This window comes from Myotis yumanensis, unplaced genomic scaffold (genome assembly GCF_028538775.1).
Source record: "Myotis yumanensis isolate MYYU_CA2020_CCGP unplaced genomic scaffold, mMyoYum1.0.hap1 SCAF_8, whole genome shotgun sequence".
Lineage (NCBI taxonomy): Eukaryota > Metazoa > Chordata > Mammalia > Chiroptera > Vespertilionidae > Myotis > Myotis yumanensis.
Window position 1 is genome coordinate 42924817 of NW_027223759.1, and position 27142 is coordinate 42951958.

Below are 27142 nucleotides of genomic sequence, written 5' to 3' on the forward strand. Positions count from 1 at the left end.
AGGTTCTGGGGTATCGTTTTGATTACACAAGTGTGTACATTTGTGGAAACACTGAATGGTACACTAACAATTTATTCATGTTTTTTATCTATATTTCAGCCTCAAAATAATGTACATATTTAGTTGAATATGTACATTTGCTACTTACTTAAAATGCACCAAAAAATAAGTTGGCTTTATGAATGATGGATAGAGAGAGAGGTTTGTGAACAGTGTGTGATAAAGCAATATAGTAAAATGTCAATAGGTTGTAGTGGTGGATATGCAGATGTTTATTGTATGATTTTTCCATCTTGGGTATATAAAAAATATATAACATTTTTTATAATAAAATTTTGAGAAAGACTCCATAGTGTTTTTCAAAAGACAGGGAGAAAACGGACTAGCCTGAGGATATACATGACAAACTCTCTGAGATACTTGCTGATCTGCCTCTCTAGTTAATTTTGGATGAACTGACCTCCACTCCTAATTCTTGTGTAAACAGGTAGCTTCTTGACAATATCAGGGAGCATCTACTTTTGGATCTCAGGTCTCTTTCATTTTCATAGTGCTCCTTGTCTATATTAGAATAAGTGGAATTGGAAGCAGAATGAGAAGCAAGACTTTATTTTCCAAGGTTCACAAACAACAATAATTATTTAGAAGAAAATATTTGTTACCTACCCTTGAAGCTCAGGTACCTATTTGGCTTATAACTTCCTCTGGATAATTATCTCAGTTGATCTTATCTGGCTATTATCTCAATCTTCATAACTGTAATAGGTGATATATATGGCTAATATGCAAAGTGTCTCCTTGGGAGTTCAACTGGGAGAACCAGAGTTCAATTGCTCGCTATGACGTGTGCTGACCACCAGGAGGCGGCACGGAACATGGCGGGCAACCAGCGGTGGCAGTGGGGTGCTGAGGAAGTGAAGAAAGGAGGAGGTGGGGAGGCGGGGGGAACTGTGTGGTGGTGGCACAGGTGGCAAGGGAAGGAGGAGGCAGGGAGGCAGGGAAACCTGATCGGCCCTGATCGCCAACCAGGCCTAGGGACCCTACTAGTGCACAAATTTCGTGCGTTAGGCCTCTAGTTGTTTTATAAATACAATTTAGATTAAGTAAAAAGAAGTATATTTTATAATTTCCAAATATTTTGAAGCTTTTCTCTTTTATGTTTTATTTATTTATATTTTAATTACAGTGGTTTGGTAACATACCAACTTTGATATATTTGTCCTTTGTTTCCATTTTCTAATATATCATAGCTCTCTGGCTAGTTTGTGAAAACAATAGATGTTGCCATGCTGTTCAGGTAACATGAACTGGTAATAAAATATCAATTGCCTGGAATGCTAAAGGAATTCTGATTGCGTTTATTTTATTATACAGAAATTATTTTATTTCACACTTCACTATTGGTTTGATACTTTTACCAAATATTATTAGTCTGTTTACCCTGTCTTAGTAACATAGAATAAACATTATTCAGTATCTGTTTAAGAATTTTTAGTGCTTGTATGTCATTATCATCAACATCAGCTATACTTACATATGGTTAGGACAAATGAATCTACCAACCTTAGGGCTTAACCAGAAATAGTTTGTTTTTATAAATTCATGTTTATATATTTTGCTTCAGTCTCATTTAACAGTTATTTCTGTTGATTGTTATTTATTTAACAAATATTTCTTGCATATCAAGAAATTCAGATGTAATCTGACATTTTGAGATTATTTATTTACTTATTTATGCAAATGTTGTCCGTGATCATCAAGAGAGTCAAGAAAGTCTTACCTTCCCTGGCCTGTGTGGATCAGTTGGTTGAGCATTGTCCAATGCACCAAAGGTCGCCAGTTCAATTCATGGTCAGGGCGCATGCCTGGATAGCAGGTTCTCGATCCCCATTAGGGGGCATGCAGGAGGCAGCCAATCAATGTTTCTCTCTCACCTCGATATTTCTCTCCCTTTCCTTTCCTCTCTCTCTGAAAAGAAAAACCTATTTTTTTTAAAAAGTCTTACCTTCTTACCTTTAAGAAGGCCATTATGTTTTTCAACAGGTACTGACAGGATTTTATATCAATTAGATGTTTTTTGTTTTCGATTTTTTTATTCCCTTGATGGTGACTTTTGTGCACAAAAATTATTTTTTCAGGGGCTACTTTTAAAAAATAATACTAGATTTATTAAAGTTTAAAATTTAGTTCTTTTATAAGTTCTCAAGACCAATTTACAAATCTAGTTATGTAATTATCACTTTTAAAGAGCTTAAAACATAATGTTAAACATCTTTATTAAACTTTATAACTTAATATATCCCATTTTCTCTATGGGTACCTCAGTTGTCTAACAAACTTTTCCAAGTACTTAATAACCTTTAAATTTAATTTAACTTAACAGATATAATAAGGCATGGTTTTTATTTTTTTTAATCTTTATTGTTGAGAGTATTACAGATGTTCCCCATTGCTTGCCTCCACCCAGTTCCTACCTCCCCCACTCCCACTTCACCACGTTATTGTCTTGTCCATGGATTATGCAAACATGCATATAATAACCAAAGAGGCATGGTTTTAAAAATATTCTTGAATGATTGATTTAGAGGCTTAATGAGATTATTTTAGCTCTTTAACTAAAATCACAGGAATAAATCAATCTCTTAACCATTTTAAATTGAAATCCAAGGATATTCTGTTATTTTAGGTACTTTTAGAACATAAAATACCGAATAGGTACAGATTATTTCTAAATTTGAATTAAAATGTTTGTGGAGGACCGAGCAAGATGGCGGCATAGGTAAACACCGGAGACTGCTGCTCCAAACAACCACTTCAAAAATACAACTAAAAGACGGAACGGACACCACCCAGAACCACAGGAAGGCTGGCTGAGGAGAGACTCTTCAACTAGAAGGAAAGACAGCAGCATTCCGAGGCTCAGAGGAGGCGAAGTGTGGAAAATTTAAAGGTGTGGAGGTGCGCGCGCCGGGCGGGCTGGTGGCTGAGGGCGCCGCTGTCGTTTTCAGTCGGGAGTGAGTCTCAGACTCTGAGCTCCAGATCCGGGCGAGTCTCTAGGGACTCAGACTCAGACGGGAGAATCGGGATTGTCCGGCATCGTTGGAACGTGAGGGCAGCTTTCTCTCTGAGGTTTGCAGCGGCTGCCGGGGTTCTGAGAAGCAGAGCCTCTGGGAACGGGACTGAGAGCAGCCATAACTGCTCCCTCCACCCGCCCTGTTGATCCCGCCCTGCCCAAGCCCTGTGCAGAGCCATTTGCCGAATTGCCTCAGGCAAAGGCTAGATTAGCACCTCCCCAGAGGACAGAAGTTTTCCCACAGCTGATTCTCACAGCCAGTCGGCCTGGTGGTCAAATCCCTCTAGTATTAACTACAACAATCAAGGCTTAACTAGAACAAGACTGCGCACAAAGACCACAAGGGGGTGCACCAAGAAAGCATAAAAAATGCGGAGAGAAAAAAACATGACAGAAATGGAGGATATAGAGCTAAAAAACGCAATTTTGAGGGCTTGCAATAATGTGCTACAAGCTGCCAATAAACTTGATGAGAGCCTCACGAAAACTAATGAGACCCTCGATGCTATGATAAAGAAACAACTAGAAATTAAGCATACACGGACTAAAATAAAGAATATTATACCCAATAGCAGACCAGAGGAGCACAAGAATCAAGCCAAAGATTTGAAATGCGAAGAAGCTAAAAACACCCAACCTGAAAAGCAAAATGAAAAAAGAATCCGAAAATACGAAGATAGTGTAAGGAGCCTCTGGGACAGCTTCAAGCACACTAATATCAGAATTATTGGGGTGCCAGAAGATGAGAGACAGCAAGATATTGAAAACCTATTTCAAGAAATAATGGCAGAAAACTTCCCCCACCTGGTGAAAGAAATGGACTTACAGATCCAAGAAGCGCAGAGAACCCCAAACAAAAGGAACCCAAAGAGGACCACACCAAGACACATCATAATTAAAATGCCAAGAGCAAAAGACAAAGAGAGAATCTTAAAAGCAGCAAGAGAAAGAGACTCAATTACCTACAAGGGAATACCCATACGACTGTCAGCTGATTTCTCAACAGAACCTTTGCAGGCCAGAAGGGAATGGCAAGAAATATTCAAAGTGCTGAATACCAAGAACCTACAACCAAGATTACTTTATCCAGCAAAGCTATCATTCAGAATTGAAGGTCAGATAAAGAGCTTCACAGATAAGGAAAAGTTAAAGGAGTTCATCACCACTAAACCAGTATTATACGAAATACTGAAAGGTATCCTTTAAGAAGAGGAAGAAGAAAAAGGTAAAGATACAAATTGTGAACAACAAACATGCATCTATCAACAAGTGAATCTAAGAATCAAGTGAATAAATAATCTGATGTACAGAATGAACTGGTGATTATAATGAATCAGGGACATAGAAAGGGAATGGACTGACTATTCTTGGGGGGGAAAGGGGAATGGGAGATGTGGGAAGAGACTGGACAAAAATCGTGCACCTATGGATGAGGACAGTGGGTGGGGAGTGAGGGCGGAGGGTGGGGCGGGAACTGGGAGGAGGGGAGTTATGGGGGGCGGGGAAAGAGGAACAAATGTAATCTGAACAATAAAGATTTAATTTAAAAAAAAATGTTTGTGTCATAGATTTATTTTTTTAAGCTTCAGAGAGCTAAAACTAAAAAGACTTAACAAATGAAGAAATGATCATCCCAACTAAAGAAAATCGAAACTAGGTTCATATCCCAGTACACGGAAATTTTGAAATTTCTCAATAACCAGATAAGTGGTCATGGGACTTGATTCTTTCCTCCATCAGTGATAGAACTCCAAATCCATGCTTTCCAAATGAGTGGTTCCCAGTCACTTCTATACATTTCATAATTAATTTTTCTGACTGTTAACCAGTCTCCAGCCCCCTAATAAAACTTATAATTTCTTCTTTCAGTACTTCAGTTGGATTTTGCTTTGTTGTTTTTTTCAGATCTCTGAAAATACGTAGAACATCCTCTCTGTTTGGTTCTGCATGTCTCTTTAGGATTCATTTGACCTTTGTGGTCACAATCTGTGAATGACATGCTAAATACTGTAGCAGTGCTGATTCTACTAAAATGACCTGTGGCTTAAAAATAATGTAAGAGAAACAGCAGCATTGGAACACGTAAAATGAGTAGCCCATGTAGCTGAAGAGAAGAATATTTATATTCTAAGGTAGTTAAGGATGCTTTTGTGGGGCCCTGATTTTCAGAAACCTAGTGCTTATAGGAAGATATTATGCACTGTGTTTGTGTCCACCATAAATATTGACATGAGATCCTCCTTTTCTACTAAAGCAATTTCTTCAGAGCAAGCGCTTTTTTAAATTTATTTTAAGGACTCTAAAATAAAACTTTGGAGAAGTAAGAGTGGTAAAAAAAAAAAATGTAGGTGGGGGGCCACAGATATAAGATTATCTAGTACTTTTTTAAACTACACAAAAATTTGTAGGACCTATTTTCTACAAAATTGCACTCTATCTTACCAAAGTTAGGTATAGGGATTTTGTTTGTCATTAAACACATAAACCATAGATATTTGCTATTTTTGTTACCCTTCTGATAGAACAGTTTTCTTATGTAATATTTGTAATAAAAAAGTAAGTCTTCTGAATGTTAATCATCTAGGAGTTTTGTTTAAGATGTGGTAAGCTACCTAAGTGGTATTCTCCAGAATCATTCCTTTAAGACTTGTGTGACAAACTGAGAAATATCTTTAAACACAGTGGGTAGCCAGTAGGCTTTCTGCAGGGGGTTTCTACTGAGAGCTGACAGAGGGCATCTTGGCAAATGTTCAGAAACGTACATTAACTTAGTTAGGCCCTGCATGGAACCTCATGTTCAGCAGAATTCTTCTGACCTGCCTCTGCATGCCAAGCTAATCAGCAAACACCTAATGAGCCTGCTCCAAAGAAGCAGACTCTCTCCCAACCTACTTCATTTTCATATGTTCTCTGGGGGGAGGGGAGACAAGACTTCATGAGGACTGATGATGCTGCAAAGACCACAATAATGATAATTAACTTGCTGAATTTAGAAGATTATGCTGTTAATTAGTTGCAAAATAAAGATAAGTAATAGAGCAGCAGATGGTAGGATAACACCCAGGAGAAGGAGGGTTATTACTCTGATGAGCTTTTGTGGCACATATGAAATATGGATCTGACTTTTTCATAAATTGTTTCTAGAGAACATTATGTTTTTTCTTTGTACTATGATGGAGTAGTTTGTTCCTACTAAGTTCTGACAGATGTGATAAAATTTATTTTCAATAATACAACATATAACAGAATTTGAATAGCAAATTATTTTTAGCAGATTACCTCTTAAAGTGAATGTCAGATCAGCACAACAATCTATCTCTGACTATCTCTGTAGGAAAAAAAACGTTTTTAATATAGTAGTTGAATTTTGCATCGCTGAAAACTAATTCTAAACATTAAAGCTTTAGTCTGCTTAGAATTATAGAAATAAAGATATTTTCATTTTCTCCCAAACGAGGTATATATCTTTAGTTTAAAATTAAAATTATGTCAGTGTTTTATTGTACATGTTGGAAAATATAGACTTTTAAATATTATTTAATTTTGTTGAATTTTCAATCTTATATTAAATTTATTGCAAGAAATTTTGATCTTAGCAATGGGTTGACCAATGTCTGATTTCTTATTGAAACCTAATATGCATAGAATACTAAATATTAGACAAAAGCTCTAGTTTGGAAAACTTTTGTTTAAAATATGTTTAGTGAACTATGAGTCAACAGACAGAATTCCTTATCCTGGCTCTGCTTCTAATTCAGTCTATGATTCTGGGGATTAACTTCACTCTTGGGCCTTCATTTCTTTGTCTGTAAGGTGGTGATTGGACTGATTGATGTCCAGTATTTGTGCTAGCTCAAAAATTATATTGTAAAATAAACATCCATTATATTTATATTTTTTAAATTAATTTTTGAACCAAAGTATTTGTCCTTCTTTAAACTGTCTCTAGCAAATATATATATATGGGTGGATTGTAGCTATCCTAATACAATTGTAAAATTTATATGGATCATATTTAGTGACAACTTTTTTACCCAACCCATTCTAATTATTTCTGGTTTACATGTATATTTATTGCTGTTTTAAAAAATCTGCATTTCAGGGCAGTGTTAATTAACCCATGAAAATCTTTTTTTAAAATTTTATACTCAGTGGCACACTTTCCAAGTCAGACTCATTGTAATCAATGTAACAGCATGGAGCAAACATTAGAGCTTCTTCACTGGATGAGTACTGTATACCCTGGGGCAGTCAAGAGAGGATAATGAATGAATACTGATGCTGTTCTAAGTGCTCTGGAAGGTAGTTACTTGCCCTACTAAAGATTATTCAAGAGAGTGATGTTTATGTACTTCAGAGTCTCCTATGTGCAGTTACTATATTTCATTAATTCTAAGAGTTAAGCTCTTCCCTATAAAACTTTAAATGCTCTTCAGTTCTGTTTTCTACCTAAGGACTTAAAAAAATATTTTACCAATACATGATTTTACCAAGTTTCACATCTCAACAGCTACTTATATTTATGCACATTTTATATCCAGAAATGAAAGCCCTAACCTAACACTAGTCTGGGCACTGTTTATTGTATTTTGATGTCTAATATTCTGTTTTTAAAAGATATAATTATGCAGAGTGACCACCTCCCCAGATTCTCCTCCTTTGTTCTGTTTATATGACCCACACTTTTAAACTCCTATCTTTCTACTTTTAATTCTTCTTTGACCATTTAGCCTAAGCATTCCCAAAGCCAACTACTGCTTTGATCACTTACCTGATTTTAGTTTTAGTTCATCCACTGCCACATTATCCCAAGTTTCTGTTTCTTAGTCACTAATGTGGTTGTTTCTGGTTGTTTAAGAAAGAAGAAAAATAAGGGATGAACTAAGAATTGTACATTATCTGAATTCTGAAAGATGCAGTGTATTTACATAATAAAATATGTCTGAGGCTAAACCAGTGCTTAAGATGACCCCTAAGTTAATTTTTCCTAAGTACATTTTGAAAATACAAAAGTGTAGGAATTCTCCTGATTCTTTGGCATCACCACCCACACATTTATGCAAAGAAAATAGAGGCCATTTTTGAAGAAATAAGGAAGCTGACATTGGAGAAATCCTTTTATGAGTCAGGTACTTTTGCATATTATACTTAATCTTTACCTTAACCCTACAAGGAAGTTATCATTATTCATTCCCAGTTTTACAGATAAGGAAACTGAGACTCAAAGATTAAATTATTTGTTCAGAGTCACATGGATAGTTTGAGGCAGAATTAAATTCTGAACATTGTCTTTGCAGTTATGTAACATCTATACAAATATGTATATAGCATACATTATATATACTAACCAGTGAAGATACTATGACTTTACATATTGTAGTGCTCTTGGCAGTTCATAAAGAAGTACTCTGTCAGGAAGGAAGGAAGAAACCTACCTGATCCTCAGTGTGGCTTTAGCAGTTGCAATATCAGACTTGGCAATCCTAATCCTTTGTGGTTGTCTTTTGAAGCAGTAAGCCATCCAGCCTTATATATATTTTATTGATTTCATAGAGGAATGGAGAGGGAGAGAGATATATAAACATCAATGATAGAGAATCATTGAGTGGATGCCTCCTGCACGCCCCACACCGGGAATCGAGCCCACAACCTGGCATGTTCCCTGACCGGGAATCGAACCATGACCTCCTGGTTTATAGGTCAACGCTCAACCACTGAGCCCCACCAATTGGGCCAGCCTCAGATTTTATATCTTGATCACTCCTTGTGTTTTTTTTTTTTTTTAAACCCCAGGATTTGAACTAGCTTAATGGCTGTGTGACTGGGCAAATGATCTCTGATTTTCTAATCTGTCAAACTGGGATACTGTCCTATTAGAAACTAATTGAACACAACATGAATGGATCTCAAGTACATTATACTAAAGGAAAGAAGCTGGATTCAATTCCATTTACATGGTAGTCTGGAAAAGGCAAAGTTTTCGGGATCAGAAAACAGATTAGTGGTTTTCAGAGGCTGGGTGTGTGAGGGGAGAATGACAGGAAAGGAGCATGAGGGAAATTTGGGGGATAATAGAACTGTACTGTATTCTGACTGTAGGGGGTGGTTCAGCAACTATATGTGCTTGTTAAAACTCAAAACTGTACACTAAAATGAGTTCATTTTATTGTAAGTAACTTATTCCTCAGTAAAACTTTTTTAAACTGCTGACTTTGTTCTTTAAATCATACTCAGAATCTACAATGATTAGTAGTAAAGAGAAAATGTCCACTAACCAATTGTCCAGGTATAATTATTGCCTAGTGGAAATTTTGTTAATCTTTTCATATATGCTTCAGTTTTTAAGAGATCTGGATCATTTATAGAAGGTAAGATATGCATAGATGAAAATAAAGAAACTTCAAATTTTTGAATAGTTGTCAAATTTTCTAAATTGTTCTTAGTTGGCATCAATGAAAGCAGTTGTACTGGAATCATTTATTTGGGAGCCTTTTTCAAAAGTTCTTCTCTCTTACCCACCCCTTTCTGCTATATCCAGGGAAGGGAGAGAGAAAGGTTACCAAGAATCTGTTTTAGCATGTAACATCCAAGCAGTTAACTTGTAGAAAGTTTGGGAAGCACTGGATAGATTGCAACACACTTCTCATACCAATATTTGTAGCCTCTCTCCTAAAATTTGCACCTGAGTGTGTATCTTAGGAAAATGTAATTGACATATTTCTGCATCAAATGTTGTGAGAAAACTTTATTTTGGGCTCAAGGACTATATCTCAGTTAATAAAAATATTATCAGCAATAATAATTAGAGGTCTCCTAGGTTCCTGAGGTCTCTTTCATCACTAAGATATATAATTCAATTATAGTATGCTAATTATTTCAAATTTACAGATCATAACAATAAAACTACCCCCCAAAATCACATGTCATGTTCACTGAAGAAACCAATTTCTATTTATTAGCAAATGTATGTGTTTTTCATCTATGACACAAATCAATAATGTACCAGCTGCTAAAAGGGGTGCAAATAAATATATATAAGTCAATCTCTGCTCTTAAAATGCTTACTGTCTGATTGGGGAGATAATATATCACATATGACACATTTTTGCTGATAAAATAATAAACTTTATTCAAATTGTGTCTTTATGAAGAGGTAGCCATAAATGTCTAGGGCCTCATTCTAACACTAGACCTGCCACACTCTGACAGTGGGTCAGGTACAGTCCAGTTAACTGGTGAAATGGAACATAGTGGAAGGGATAGACTTAGATGTAGATCTGCTTACTGGAGACTGGGAAGACTTAAGGGAGACAAAACCAGCTGTAGGTTCTCAGAGGAGGTTTAGCCTGACAGATAGTGTAGTGGCCTAAAGAAAAAATGCAACATCAAGTCATTGTCACAGTAAGCATTGACATTAGAGTTGCTTGCAGGGATCAGATGGCCCATATCTGGAAAAGAAGAGATTTTTGGTCTAAGAGACTAAGAACCTGAGAATATTGGGATATAGGATACAATAATGGGGTGGGGGAAATGGGTGAAAGTGTACATAGTTAACTTCTGTTGTTTATTTTAGTTGAACAGTTATTTTCAGTCAGTAGTGTTTTTAATTTTCACTCTTTCTCAAAATTGATTAGGAACAAGAAAGTTCAGAATTCTCTAGTAGTACTAGACAAAAAGACTCAGGGAAACTTTCCAAAGGTCCTTTTGTTTATCTTATTGATATTTATAGTGATCTTAGTAATGCAATGAATTATGATTAATCAAAGCTAATTTTGAAGCTGAATGAACTTATGCCTTCCTTTACAAATATCTCTTTTGTTTGACCAAAGAGTATGTTAGGAGTTGGATTTGGGTGGAAAGTAGAGAATTTTTAAAAAATTGGTGTTTGCATTTCAGAGATTAAAAGCTGCGTTGACCCAGCAACATCCTCCTGTGACCAATGGCGATACTGTAAAGGGTCACGGTAGCGGATTGGTTAGGACTCAATCAGAGGAATCTCGACCACAGTCATTACAACAGCCAGCCACATCCACTACAGAAACTCCGGTAGGTGTGTTGTTTTTATCATTCAGCACTGTATCATCCTTAAAAAAGCAAATACAGTGTAACTTAAATGACTATATACTTTGAAAAAAATTATTTCTGGTTATATTGTTATTCCAAAAGTATATCAGAAATCTTAGAAAAAGGTAGTTCAAATATTAAATAAATAAAATCAGTCCAGTCCATCAGTCCATCGAGCAGTTATTACTGCATAGAACACCCTATATGTATGTGGGTCTGACATAGCACAATATCCATCAGTACTTTTAAGGAAACATATTTGCTGTTGATTATATTCAAGTAATGTATATATGTATTACATTACTCACACAAATAAAACAATTATTTAATTAAAATTTGTGAAACATCACCAAAGGAAAAGATATGCGATATAGCAGTCGTTTGTATTAGAGGCCCTTTTTACTTCTCTCTAGTTCTGGACTGCCTGTTAGGTGATTGATATTTCTGTATGTCTACAGTATATTTCTATAGTGTAAAGGGTTACTGTATTTCTGTTAAATGTTTCAGAACTCAAGAGCTTCTATCTTCTCTACTTAAAGAATTAGCATTGGCATTAAAAAGCAGAACTTTCCATTTAAAGAAACACAAACAGCAAATTTTATTTTATTTTATTTTTTTTATTAAATTTTTATTGTTCAGATTACATCTGTTCCTCTTCCCCCCCCATAACTCCCCTCCTTCCAGTTCCCGCCCCACCCTCCGCCCTCACTCCCCACCCACTGTCCTCATCCATAGGTGCACGATTTTTGTCCAGTCTCTTCCCACATCTCCCATTCCCCTTCCCCCCCCCCAAGAATAGTCAGTCCATTCCCTTTCTATGTCCCTGATTCATTATAATCACCAGTTCATTCTGTACATCAGATTATTTATTCACTTGATTCTTAGATTCACTTGTTGATAGATGCATGTTTGTTGTTCACAATTTGTATCTTTACCTTTTTCTTCTTCCTCTTCTTAAAGGATACCTTTCAGTATTTCGTATAATACTGGTTTAGTGGTGATGAACTCCTTTAGCTTTTCCTTATCTGTGAAGCTCTTTATCTGACCTTCAATTCTGAATGATAGCTTTGCTGGATAAAGTAATCTTGGTTGTAGGTTCTTGGTATTCAGCACTTTGAATATTTCTTGCCATTCCCTTCTGGCCTGCAAAGGTTCTGTTGAGAAATCAGCTGACAGTCGTATGGGTATTCCCTTGTAGGTAATTGAGTCTCTTTCTCTTGCTGCTTTTAAGATTCTCTCTTTGTCTTTTGCTCTTGGCATTTTAATTATGATGTGTCTTGGTGTGGTCCTCTTTGGGTTCCTTTTGTTTGGGGTTCTCTGCGCTTCTTGGACCTGTAAGTCCATTTCTTTCACCAGGTGGGGGAAGTTTTCTGCCATTATTTCTTGAAATAGGTTTTCAATATCTTGCTGTCTTTCATCTTCTGGCACCCCTATTATTCTGATGTTGGTACACTTGAAACTGTCCCAGAGGCTCCTTACACTATCTTCACACTTTCGGATTCTTTTTTCATTTTGCTTTTCCAGTTGGGTGTTTTTTGTCAAATCTTTGGTTTGATTCTTGTGCTCCTCTGGTCTGCTATTGGGTATAATATTCTTTATTTCAGTCCGTGTATGCTTACTTTCTAATTTCTTTATCGTAGCATCGAGGGTCTCATTAGTTTTCGTGAGGCTCTGCTCAAGTTTATAGCAAGCCCTCAAAATTGCGATTCTTAGCTCCATATCCTCCATTTCTGTCATGTTTTTTTGTCTCCGCATCTTTTATGCTTTCTTGGTGCACCCCCTTGTGGTCTTTGTGCGCAGTCTTGTTCTAGCCAAGCCTTAATTGTTGTAGTTAACACTAGAGGGATTTGACCACCAGGCCGACTGGCTGTAGGAATCAGCTGTGTGGAAAACTTCAGTCCTCTGGGGAGGCGCTAGTCCAGCCTTTGCCTGAGGCGATCGGCAAATGACTCTGCGCAGGGCCTGGGCAGGGCGGGCTCAACAGGGCGGGGGGAGGGAGCAGCTATGGCTGCTCTCAGTCCGTCTCCAGGGGCTCTGCCTCTCTGTCCCCACAACCGCTGCAAATCTCGGAGGGACCGTAGCCAGACAATCCCGCTTCTCCCGTTTGAGTCTGGGTCCCTAGAGACTCGCCCGGATCTGTAGCCCAGAGTCTGAGACTCACTCCTGATTGAAAACGACAACCGCGCCCTCAGCCACCAGCCCGCTTTGCGTGCGCACCGCCGCACCACCGTACCTTTAAATTTTCCACACTGCGCCTCCTCTAAGCCTCGTAATGCTGTTGTTTTTCCTTCTAGTTGAAGAGTCTCTCCTCAGCCAGCCTTCCTGTGGTTCTGGGTGATGTCCGTTCTGTCTTTTAGTTGTATTTTTGAAGTGGTTGTTCGAGGCAGCAAACTCCGGTGTTTACCTATGCCGCCATCTTGGTTTTCCCTTTCGCTTCTCAACAGCAAATTTTAGAATGCCTCCTAAGCATAGGTATTTAGATAATTACATTTTATCTTTATGAAACTTACAACAAAGTGGAATGTAGTTGTGGTTGTCATCCACTAAACAACTTTACTAAGTGTCAGAGATAGGGAAAGTAAGTAAGTGTGTTTTAATGTCATAATTCAGGGGTTAGCAAGCTGGCCCTCAGGCCAAATGAACCCCAGTGCTGTTTTTCTGTATGGTCTGCAAGCTAAGTATGGTTTTTACATATTTAAAAGAAAAGAGCCGAAACCGGTTTGGCTCAGTGGATAGATCGTCCGCCTGCGGACTGAAAGGTCCCAGGTTCAATTCCGGTCAAGGGCATGTACCTGGGTTGCGGGCACATCCCTGGTAGGGGATGTGCAGGAGGCAGCTGATCGATGTTTCTCTCTCATCGATATTTCTAACTCTCTATCCCTCTCCCTTCCTCTCTGTAAAAAATCAATAAAATATATATTAAAAAAAAAAATTAAGAACTTTAAAAAAATAAAAAAATAAAAAAAGAAAAGAAAAGAAATGAATATAATTTATTTTCTTATACTAGCTATAGTTTCCATGGATCTAACTTTTATTTATATCTTTACATTTTATTATATTAGATGAAAGCTCCACTGCTGTATCTCCAGTTTCTAGAATAGTGTGTGTGTGTGTGTGTGTGTGTGTGTGTGTGTGTATGTATATTTTTTAATGAAGTGGAATGAATAAGTCAATGAAAGAAGGGAGAGGAGGAGGTACATATGCCTCTAATTAGCCTCGAGTTCTCGTTAGGTGTAAAAATATAACAAATGTAAATAATAGCTTTCACTTACAATACTTGGATTTAGCCTTTGCTGTAGTAACTGAGTTGTCAATTTTAAATAAACAAAAACTGTTCTTTCTTATTCAGCCAAATGAGTAAAATAAAAAGTAAAAAAAACCCTGCTGTAAGTTACAAGGATGAAGTAAATAAAATATTTCAAGGTTGCCGTTTTTGAAGTCAGCCATAGAAATATTTTTCCAAAAGATTAACTTGGAATTATGTACATAAAATAATCTAATACTTGATTTTTATTATAATTAAAATATAGTATAAATGGAATAATCCTTATAATTTTTAATGCTAGTTATTTGGAAAAGGAATTAAATCATAACCGTGTATTTTTTGGAGTTCGTAGGATGAGAAGTAGTTTGGTGATTTTCCTGCAAAACTTACCTTGATCTTATATATAAAATTTTTGCTTGTTATATAGATAAGGAGAAAATAGAATTTTTATTTGTTTACACCATTTTAAAATATAATTAATTATAGGTAAAAGATTGTTTTCAGACTTCTTTGGATTATGGGCCTGTGGCCACAAAGTGACTGTTTCCTTTGCACTATTTCCAAGAGTTCATTTCATGTCTCAATATTCAAGTGTTCTGTGGTACAGTTTTGGGATTTGTAAGAGGGTTGGAGTTATTTATTGCTCTATAGTGCTAGACACTAGACAATATCACTAACAAGTGAAGATTTCTGTCTCTGACTGATGTGAAATACCAGGCCAATCCTTTGAGGAATTGGGGGATGAATTAAAATGAAAATCTGGGCTCCTGTGGGATCCTACCCACCAGGAAAATAAGCATTAATGAACCTGACCCTTAGAAAAAGGCTTACCCTAAATTCCAAAAACTGAAGAAAAGCTGAGTAGAGTCATGTGCCACTAACAATGTTTTAGTGACGGACTGCATATATGGTGGTGGTTCTATTAACAGTGATGGCGAACCTATGACACGCGTGCCAGAGGTGACACGCGAACTCATTTTTTTGGATGATTTTTCTTTGTTAAATGGCATTTAAATATATAAAATAAATATCAAAAATATAAGTCTTTGTTTTACTATGGTTGCAAATATCAAAAAAATTCTATATGTGACATGGCACCATGGTTAAGTTAGGGTTTTTCAAAATGCTGACACGCTGAGCTCACAAGGTTCGCCATCACTGTTCTGTAAGATCACAGTATATGCTTACAAGCAAATGAACGATGAAAAGGGGGCGGGGGGAGACAAGCAAACTATCATAGATATATTTCTGAAAAGAGTTACACCTCCTCAACATAGCCTCAGGCAGGTCCTTCAGGAGGTGTTCCAGAAGAAGGCATTTTTATCATAGGAGATGACAGCTCCATGGGTGTTATTGCCCCTGAAGACCTTCCAGCGGGACAAGATGTGGAAGTAGATGGCAGTGAGGTGGTGGTAAAATCTACACTAGTGTGCCATAGTGTCCTAGGCCTTCACATGCACTCACCAGTCACTCACTGACTCACCCACAGCAACTTCCAGTCCTGGAAGCTCCATTTATGGTAAATGCCCTATATGGGTGTACCATTTTTTTTTAATCTCTATTTTTATTGTACCTTTTCTATGTTTAGATATGTTCAGATACACAAATACCATGTGTTAAAATTGTCTGTAGTATTCAGTATAGTAACATGCTGTCCAGGCTTGTAGCCTAGGAGCAATAAGCTATACCATGTGACCTAGGTATGTAGTAGTCTGTACCATCTAAGTTTGGGTAAGTGCACTCTATGATGTTCCCACAACAAGGAAATTGCCTAACAATGCATTTCTCAGACTGTATCCCTGTCATTAAGAGGCACCTGACTGTATACCAAAGTATGTACATTCACGCCTTAATTTTAGAGAAACCCAATTTTTAAAATATATATATATATATTTTTAATTTCAGAGAGGAAGGGAGAGGGAGAGAGAGAAACATCAATGATGAGAGAGAATCATTGATCGGCTGCCTCCTGCACGCCTCCTACTGGGGATCGAGCCCGCAACCTGGACATGTGCCCTTGACCGGAATCAAACCCACAACCCTTCAGTCCACAGGCCAATGCTCTATCCACTGAGCCAAGCCAGCTAGGGCATAGATAAAACAATTTTTAAAGAAAATTTACAGATTTAAAGTAAATGTGATTTCCCATAGTGAATTTAAATAAGCAATTATTAAATTTTTACTTTAGTACCTTATAATTAGTTTTCAAAGGATTGAATAACACCTTAATGTAATTTTAAGAATATACTTGGGAAAATGTAAGATTTTTATATGATCATTTGTATTGCATTTTCAGTTTCTTCATTTTATTTCTATATAAATGAAAATATTATAGAAACTTTAAAGACTTTATTTAATATAGTGACTTAGTGAGAATCTTATTGTAGCAGTGCTCATTTATTTCAAGGAATTTGTTAAACCACTGGGTGATTTTCACATTGCCCCAAAACATTGATATATACAATGAGACTTAGTTAGTAGCTCTCTCCTTTTGCCACCCTTAACTGCCTGTGTTAAAAAACTTCCATTTCTGTTTATTACAGGCTTCTCCAGCTCACACAACTCCACAGACCCAAAATACAAGCGGTCGTCGAAGAAGAGCAGCTAATGAAGATCCTGATGAGAAAAGGAGGAAGTTTCTGGAGCGAAATAGAGCAGCAGCTTCAAGATGTCGACAAAAAAGGAAAGTCTGGGTTCAGTCTTTAGAGAAGAAGGCCGAAGACTTGAGTTCATTAAATGGACAACTACAGGTAGGGGGCATACGTGTAAATTTTTGTTTTATGTATTTTAATAATTGTGACTACAGCTCTTTCCTTTATTTTTTCTACTTAGCCATCTAAATATTGTAGGACACAATATTGGGTGTGTGTATGTAAAACCTAACTTTATAAACTTATTTGGATACTAAGATAAAATAATATAAAATTTTCAGTACTGATACAATGAAGTAATTTAAAATATGTGTTTAATTGTATAGTGCAAAAGTACTTAAACTTTAAAAGTTGTGATATAAAGTTCAAAGAATTTTAAAATTAAAAATATCACTGGTATTTCTCTTTTCATGTTCAATTTTTGGTTTATATCACAATGATAAAGTTGCATTAGTAGCAGTTTTGTTTTTAAGTCCTTTTGTTCTTTGAATTATAAATTTTGTTTTGTTTTGTTTTATTTAAAGTGAATATAGTGCTCAAGAAAGGTGCCAGATTGACAGCTTTGGAAACTGAAGGACTCTTATTATCCACAGAACAGGTACAATATGGCCAGTGGCAATAGAAATCATTTTATGCTGCCCTGCCAATGTGCCTCAGATACATTTCTTAGGAACTTCGTGGGTATAAAGGTTTAAGGCTCCTTCCTATTCAGTCTTTGGTAAGATTTCCAATGGGGGAGCACCAAATCTATTTTCTTCCTTCTGTTTTTTGTTTTGTTTTTCTTTTTTTTCTTTTTTAATGTTGTGAACATTCTCCAATAAAATCTAAACTACCAATCGATGAGCATCAACTAGAAAACTGATGTTAATGAATTGTAGTTATTGATCAGTCTTCTGAGTTAAATTATTCCCAGTTAAAAACAAATCTTTGTATGTAATTATAATTGATGATGAGAACTGCTCTCTTCTTAAACCTTTCTATCTTTAAAGATATCACTAATATAAATGTCTATTTAAATGCTTGGGAAAAAGTTTTTAGCATCAGGAATAGCATTTAACCTGTAATATAAATTTTATAACCTAAAAATTTTTCATATGTGAGGTAGACATTTTTTAATACTGTGTTGTGCTTTGAATATTGGCATGTTAGTTTAGAACAAATTGTCTTATAAAACTTATTTTAACCATTTAGAAAAAATTTAAAAATGATATATCACATCACAGAGACTTCACATATATACTTATATACCAGGGTATACTAAGAAATTATTATATTATCATCATCTGATAAATGAATTCTTAAGAACTATTTTCATAAGTTTTTAGAAAAAATGTATAAATCTTTTTCCCTCATAAATTCAGTGAAACAGATTATAGGTACCAATTTATTTATACAACTATAAAAATGTCTATTCTTTACCAGGTATCTCTGTTACAATATTAACTTTAAAAAACTATTTTAAGTAATTTTTAAACTAATTTTACTATTAAATTTTTAAATATTTATATTAACAAAGTGATTTAAGAATATACAGACAGTCCTCGGGTTACGTTGGACTCGACGTACGTTGTTTCGTGGTTACGTTGTCATCTCCCATTTATTTATTTTAAAAAAGTTTCATCATTTTGACGTATGTACATATGTGCTTTATGTTTTTTATTATTTATTTACCACAAGTAAAGGTCAGGAATTGTTCTCTTTTAAATATTTTTTTACTGTTTCACTTCATTTCTGCTGTGTATGTGCTCCATGTGAGTGCCATAGGTGCTTATATAGGTGGGTTCCGACTTAGAGCGAAAATCTACTTATAGTGGTATAACATTAAACATACCATTCTTTGTTAGCCTCAGTTGTCTTGTCCAGAGAATAGAGATAATACCTGCTAGTCTATTTATCTGGGTTGTTGCATAAATCAGTTGAATCAGAATGAATGCAGGTATTTTTTAATACATAAATATTTAATTTTAATAAAAATATTACTATTTTCCTTTGTCATTTGGCTTACTTACCGTCTTAAGAAGTAAAGATGACTGAAAACTATAAATGTTATATAAATACATGGTCTCATTTACAGGGTGTTGTTGGACTTGAAGTTTTCTGCTTTGACCCAACTTTTAGCAATATTAACAGCTTTTAATGAGATATTACTGTTTCCTTAGTTATACTGCAGAACTGGTCACTATTATTAATAATACTGATGCTTTATTATTGGAAAACCTTGGAAAATTCAGTATTCAAAAATAAATGTAATCTTTACTTCATTAATTGCATGTTTTTTCCACCATGCAAACTATAATTAAAATGTCATTGTAAAATGTGTTGCATTTTTATTGCCTACATGAGGTAGAAATTTCTTGACTGGAGGAATAAAGGCAAGATTTATCTAGGTACAAGTTAGCTAGCACATCATTTTCAAAGCATAAAACTTAAATAGAAGTCAAATTCAAGAAATCACTAAATTAACTAAAGTTATATTCAACTGTAGAGGTTAATACTTCAAATTACAAACAGAACAAGTAAAATCAGTATTTTTTATCATTAAAAACTGTGATGATGGCATCATAGTTAAATAAGAAAGTGTTCTCAGTTTTAGGGATACATACCAAAATATGAAGATAGGCAAAATGATACGTTATCAGGGATTTTCTGTAAAACTAGAGGCCCAATGCACAAAATACGTGCAAGAGTAGGCCTTCCTTCCCCCCGCCTGCCAGTACCAGCTTCCCTCTGGCACCCGGGACCCGGGCTTCCCTCCGGCCGCCTGCAGGCACCTGGGACCCGGGCTTCCCTCGCAGCCCCAGCTTTGTCGGGACGTCTGGTCTAATTAGCATATTATGCTTTTATTATTATAGATACTTCTGCAAGCCCAGCCGGTGTGACTCAGTGGTTGAGGTCTCTCAATCCCCATTTGGGAGTCTGCAGGAGGCAGCTGATCAATGATTCTCTGTCATTGATGTTTCTATCTCTCCCTCTCCCTTCTGCTCTGAGGTCAATAAAATTTTATTTAAAAAATACTTCTGCAAAAAAAAGAGAATAAGGTTCATTTGTATGTATTAACCTGGGAAAATGTCTGTAATACATTGTTGTGGGCAAAAAGAAAGTTGCTGAAAACAGTCTAAACATCCATCAGTGGATGAGTGGATAAATAAATTGTGGTATATACATACAATGGGATATTATTTAGGCATAAAAAGGACTTAAAGTACATGCTAAAATGTGGATGAACCTCCAAACATGCTTAAGTAAAAGAAGCTATACACAAAGTCACATATTACATGACTCTTTGTATGAAATATCTAGAGCAGATAAATGCATAGAGACAAAATGCAAATTGGTCATTGCAGGAGACGGGGGAAAAGGAAAGGGAGAAACTGGTTAATGGGTAATGGGTTTTATTTTAGAGTGACAGAGATGTTTTATAAGTAGACAAAGGTGGTTGCACAATATGGTAAATGTACGAAATGCCATTGAATTAATTCACTTTAAAATGGTTAATTCTATATTATGGGAATTTCACTTCAATAAATTACTCAATAAAAAGTTAGTTGCATACTAAAATATATACCATAAATCTTTTTCATTAGTAAAAGGTTTATAGTTAAGTTAGATGGATAAATGTGTAGGTATGGAAATCATATAGTAATGAATCTCTACATATAGGTAAAATTTTAGGAAAGACATGTACCAGGATGTAACAGTAGTAAAGAGAAGAGAGGGTATGGGGAAGCATGGATGGTTTGGGAAGAAAAGGCACTTCAATTATGACTTTATTATTCCAAGTGGATATGTGATTTTGATTTTTATTGTTTATGGTTATTTGTCAAACAAAATAAAAAGTTTTAAAATAGTGACAGACCATAGTTTTCAGAGTGTGAAGAGTTAACATGTTTATAGTAGATTCAGGGAGAAAAAAAAATTTTTTCAGTCTCCCAACAGCAAAACCACTAGCTGTGAAGAATAGAATGACTTGTAAAGAAAATTGAATGTAAAAGAAATAATTAAACTGTAGTTTATGTGAACACATTCATCAGTTCTACATTTTTTAAATAATCCTTCATGTGACATACAGGCTTAGCTGATTGGTGTAGTGGGCAGTAATGACTCATGGTTACTTATATATTACATAAAATAAAAGATTTAATGAATGTTGAGGTATGACTGTTAATATTTTTACCAAACACATATTAGATTTTTAAAAATATTAATTATTCAACCTTATTGCCCCAGTCATGAAATTTAACTATATTTTAGCTTTCTAAAATCATTGCTAAAAAGACAATTTTATCAAATTGTATTAGAAACATTTGTGATAATATAGACCAAGAATTGGGTGCTGTTAATTATAACATATTTTTAAGGTAATACATGATTTTGTTGTCTTTTATTTAAAACTAGTAGCCCAGTGCATGAAATTCATGCGGGGGGTGGGGGGTGTCCCTCAGCCTGGCCTGCACCTTCTCCATTCTGGGACTCCTCGGACATCCCTCTCACAATCCAGGACCGCTGGCTCCTAACTGCTCGCTTGCCGGCCTGATTGCCCACAACTGCCCTCCCCTGCCGTGACCTGCCTCCTCTGCCGTGACCTGCCTCCTCTGCCGGGACCCGCCTCCTCCGTGTGAGGCGGCGGAGACGCTGGGACTGGCCTCCTCCACACCGCATGGAGCCACAGGACCCCCAGGCCTCACCATATGGAGCGGCCACCGGGCCCCGCCTCCGCTGTGCACGTGGCCATCTTGTGGCAGCCATCTTGTGACGACATGGCACACGAGGGCCACCTAGGCTTTTATTAGTATAGATGCTTTTAACCTCGTATGCCTTTGTCTTTCAGTTACACTCATTTTGGGGGTTAGTTTTCAGTTTACAACTTCAGCATGTTTCCTCTATGAACTAAAGTCAGACTAACTCAACAATTACTCTGTGGATAAAACTTGGGAATTTTGTTGTGGATTGCTTTTTTTATAAAAAATCTTTCTAAGCCTTTACTTTCTCATCAGTCAAAGTCATGAAATACTTTATAAGTGAGAGAGGATATAGAAAAGTATTCCGTAACTGTGCTATGCAAATACTAGTTATTATTCTGTCATTAAGCATAAGTGCTTAATCTGTGCAGGGCATGTTATTAGACACAGGGAATATAATAGTGAAAAAGACATTGTCCTTGAACTTATAAAATTTGTGGTCTAGCAGAGGAGACAAACATGAAGCAAGAAATCAAAGTATGAGAAGAAGAGACAGGTCATTCACGTTCATTTTGCAAAATATTTTCAAAATAGAACCCCATCATCTATATTTCTGTTGTAGACAACTATTTTATTCTCAAGTGTAGGTTTTGCATCCATGACAACCTTTGGAACTGTGTGGTGAGAATCTTGATATTTGATCATTGATTTTTCTGAAGACTAAACATGAGAAAAATTTGATCTTCAGCAATGAGAAATTCCCCAAAGAAGAAATCATCTAACATTATTTCTTTAATTTTGAGAATAGTGGCTGAACTAGTAAGTTATAGATCATAAATTTATGGGATGCCTATTGTCATCAAGATGTGGCCAGATATCCGTGAGAAATTTTGACTGATTAGTCTGATCTGATTTTATCAGTCTGATCTGCTGCAGATAAACTGTAAAAAAAACAAAACAAAACAACTTGTTTATTAGTATATAATTTTCGAGTAGCTAAAAATAGAATGGAGCAATGGTAAGAAAATGCCAAAATAATTTACATTTTATTTTAAACCAGAATAATAAATTTTTCAGCATTGCTTTATCTTAACAAATAGGTTTTACTTTGATTAGAAAAAAAATCAATAATTGCTCACATTTGAATGAGACTTGGACATTTTCAAAATGTTTCCATGTCCTTTATTTCACTTCGCCTCTTTTTGGTATTTTTTACCTCCTGGACATAGAATTTCCATGGTCCTCTCTAAATATAGCTATGTACTCAGTCTGTGCCAGCCTGTGCTGTGCTCTGGGGATTCAAAGAGCAAGATAATCTGCCCTTGAGAAAATCCCAGTCTGGCAGGGGTGGCAAACAAATAAACCAAAAATTAGAATCCAATGTCCTAAGTACTGTGTTAATACACACACACATATAAGTATATGGGGTTGTGGGAACAAAGAAATGGGCATCTCACTTCTTTTTCTTTTTTTAATATATTTTATTGATTTTTTTACAGAGAGGAAGGGAGAGGGATAGAGAGTTAGAAATATCAATGAGAGAGAAACATCGATCAGCTGCCTCCTGCACCCCCCCTACTGGGGATGTGCCCGCAACCAAGGTACATGCCCTTGACCGGAATCGAACCTGGGACCTTTCAGTCCACAGGCCGATGCTCTATCCACTGAGCCAAACCGGTTACAGCCTCAATTCTTTTTCTATGCAAACTTATGCTGTACTGAGTTGACTTAAAGATGAGTAAAATAATTAGCAAGACAAAAAGGAAAGGACAGATTTTCTAGTTAGAGATAACATGTGTTTAGTTAGCTATACAAATTTTCATTTTTATAGTAAAAATGATTAAATATTGGTTATATCATAGGTTCACACTAATGTGTAGAGTAGCTACAGGTACCAGATTATAAAAGATTGTGTATGCTTGACGTACCCATCCAGCCCTATGTAATATTTCAGAAATTAATGAAAGAAACTTGTAGACACAAGTCTCAAAATCAAGCTGACACAGCAGACAGGAAACTTTCTTGGAAGGTATATATTGGGTTATTCATAAAATGGTTTCTCATCAACTGTGTCATTAATAAAGAGCTATACTTAGCAATATTGACACTGATGCAGTATTTCATAGAAATAAGTTTCCTAAATAACAGTTTATTTTTAAGGCAAAACTTTTGCTTTCCCTTTTGTACTTTGATCACTCTAAACCCATTCTTGTCTCAAATAGAATATTCTAAACAATTTAACCTTTTTATTAATGGTTCAGTTTTATTATGAGCATCAATTTTTGTTTTGTGCTTTAACACAGTGTTGCAGTTCATTATTATTGGGGTGTGAGGAACTATTTGACCCAACAGACTTGCCTTTAGATTGCTTAATTTTTATTCTTTTGATTTTTTGTTTGTCATTAATCACATCAGGAGACCTAATGAGTCTAATGTGCTAAATTATTTTACATTAAGCTTTCTGCATAAGAGACTCAGGGGTGGAAAATGAAGTGCCTGAGCTTTGTGTACACCCTTTTGCTATATTTCTTCATTTAATTTTGGGTTCATGGATGAAATCTGCATAGTTAAGGTTAATGTAAGTTAAAATAAGTAGAGGTATTTGTAAATTAAGATTTTTATGTTATCAATTTGTTAAATTCATATTATTTCTAACTCTTTAGCATTGATAATTATCACTAATCTATATGTCTTTAATATTTTTGGATGACCCAACAAAATTAACTGGATTCTCAATTTGGAACTTTTACAGAGAATTTTCCAGATTAATGTATCCAATACAATAGCTGACTTGCTTTTTTTGTAATAAGGGATAGTACAAATCACCATTGATTTATCAGATTTAAATTTAGATGTGTCCGAATTGTCTAGGTCAAAGGCAACTCTGCCTTTTAGATATTACATCTACTTTTTTGGTTTCGTGTCCAACACAGTGTCTTGCATTGCATTCTAGGTATCTGTGATTCCTTGGTTATTGTGGTTTCCCATAAGGAGCTTTTCCAAGTTTCTTAGAAACTTGATTGAGTTTTCAGGATAAATTTTTCATTTTCAAGTGAATAGAGGAGTAAAAATTCATCCTGACTTCCTTGATACCTTGATATCTCTAATTATTCAAACAAAAGAACATGTAATGTACATATAATAAAAAATACCTTCAATAGGTAATCTCTAATATGTAATAAGCAGCTTCAAGACAAATGGTAATATAAAAACTTTGAAATATGTTATCTAGTTGTGTTATCTTAAATTTTTATAAAAGTTGCAGTTTTTATACAATTGCTAAAATATAAAATATAAAAATGTACTGATTAAACATATTTAAGCAGCATATTTTGTTTATCCTTTGATATTCCGTTAAAGATGTTCAGTTTTCATTATCTTAACCTTCCCTTGTTTTAAACAGTAAGAAATGTTTAATCTGATGCTGGTAAGGTACATAACTTGTCTCTTCTCCAGAGTGAAGTCACCCTGCTGAGAAATGAAGTGGCACAGCTGAAACAGCTTCTTCTGGCTCATAAAGATTGCCCTGTAACAGCCATGCAGAAGAAATCTGGCTATCACAGTGAGTAATGTTCCATTACCTACAGCCTTAGGCTACATCAGTGAAATACTGCCACAGTGAACCAAGCTTCCATCAAAAAACAGAGACTGAAATTCCTATATTTAATATAAAATATCAGACTTCTACAAGGTTATTATGGAATGGGGTATACTTCTTAGAATCTAGATTTTAAAAAATTTCCTATTTCTAGCTTTTATTTTAGGGATTACTATGGATTAGCAAAATGGGTTAGTTAATAACTTAAAATATACTATAAATACTGATGATTATTTTGTTTATCACCCCAGTATAACACTTTGTCTTAGATTGACATGGTAAAGCATTTCCCGTCCAGCCTTTGTTGAGTAATGATGTGTATTTTTTAAATCAACTGTCTTTACTAAAATAGGGTGTCCCAAAAAATTTATACACTCACTTTGAATCATCATAGTCAGTGTTTATTAAAATACATTTCCTTTTCAAAATTGAGCTATCAGCTGTTAAAATGTGTATACATTTTTTAGGGGGACACCTGTATGTAGTATCTATTTACAGTATCAGATCCTATTGTTCTTCCTTAGATATCAACATTGTGTGTGGGGTTTTTAATTATTGTGAACCTTTGTATTGAATCTTCTAGTTAGTCATAAAAATGCTAAAATAGAACATTATCTGCTTATCACTTTCCTCTTAAATGTTTTCCCTAAAAATGAGGTTCTTCCGTTTTCAGCATTTTAGAGGTTAATTGTGTTTTTTCCTTCTTGTAATGTCCTTCTTTTTGGTAATATGCACAATGTTGGAACCAGCTGTAACTCTTGAATAAATGGCCTGTCCATTGTACATAAATTTGTAACAAATAACAGAGCTGGGAATGCATTAGGCAACATTCATAATACATAACCCACAGCTTTCGTTTTTATGAGTTAGAGGTATTTCAGGATATTTGTAAATGTGAAGATTGTTTCAACCATATGTATCCACTTTATTTTAATTTGCCAGTGTCAGTGATTCAAAAGAAAGAAACATTTTATATGGGATGCAAACTGTTCCTCAGGTGCTCAAGATAAAACTTAATGGCCACCATCTTCACTTGTAGTCATTGTAAGCAGTTTCATCAGAATGGGCAATATTTTTTAATTTAAAAGATTCAGTAGATTTAGCAACTCTATTGCCATATATAGAACATTGATTTTTGTCATTTTGAGCAAATAAATCTCAGTCCTTTGATAGCTAATAATTTTTTAAAATCTTTATTGTTGAGATTATCACACGTCCCCTTTTTTCCTCCCATTGCCCCCCTCCACTTGGTTTCCCCCCTCCACTTAGTTTCCGCCCTGCCGCAAGCCTTCACCACCCTATTGTCTGTGTCCATAGGTAATGCATATAAGTTCTTTCATTAATCTCTTCCCACCCCCCACCCCCTTCCCTTTGAGATTTGTCAAATCTGTTCCATATTTCCATGTCTTTGGTTCTATTTTATTCATCGGTTTATTTTGTTCATTAGATTCCTTGTTTGTTTATTTTGATTTTTAGATTCAGTTGTTGATATGTATTTATTGCCATTTTATTGTTCGTATTTTTTACCTTTTTTTCTTCCTGCTGCTCTTTTTGTTAACTGCTTTTCTCTTGCTGCTTTTAAGATTCTTTGTCTTTAACCTTTGGCATTTTAATTATGATGTGTCTTTGTGTGGGCCTCTTTGGTTTCCTCTTGTTGGGACTCTCTGCTTCCTGGACTTATAAGTCTATTTCTTTCACCAGGTAGGGGAAGTTTGCTGTCATTATTTCTTCAAATGGGTTTTCAATAACTTGTTTTCTCTTCTCCTTTGCCACCCCCATAATGCGAATGTTGGTATGCTTGATGTTGTCCTA

At 35.5% G+C, this 27142-nt stretch overlaps 1 protein-coding gene across 3 annotated transcripts in view; it reads left to right on the forward strand.

The window, feature by feature from the left end:
* Positions 1-27142, forward strand: part of ATF2 (activating transcription factor 2) — a 108748-nt gene that overhangs the window by 45948 nt on the left and 35658 nt on the right. For all 3 annotated transcript variants that reach the window (XM_070422716.1, XM_070422715.1, XM_070422714.1), the window contains exons 11-13: positions 10970-11119; positions 16946-17152; positions 25189-25294. In XM_070422716.1, coding sequence (XP_070278817.1) covers positions 10970-11119; positions 16946-17152; positions 25189-25294 — 463 coding nt within the window. The remainder of the gene's footprint in view (positions 1-10969; positions 11120-16945; positions 17153-25188; positions 25295-27142) is intronic.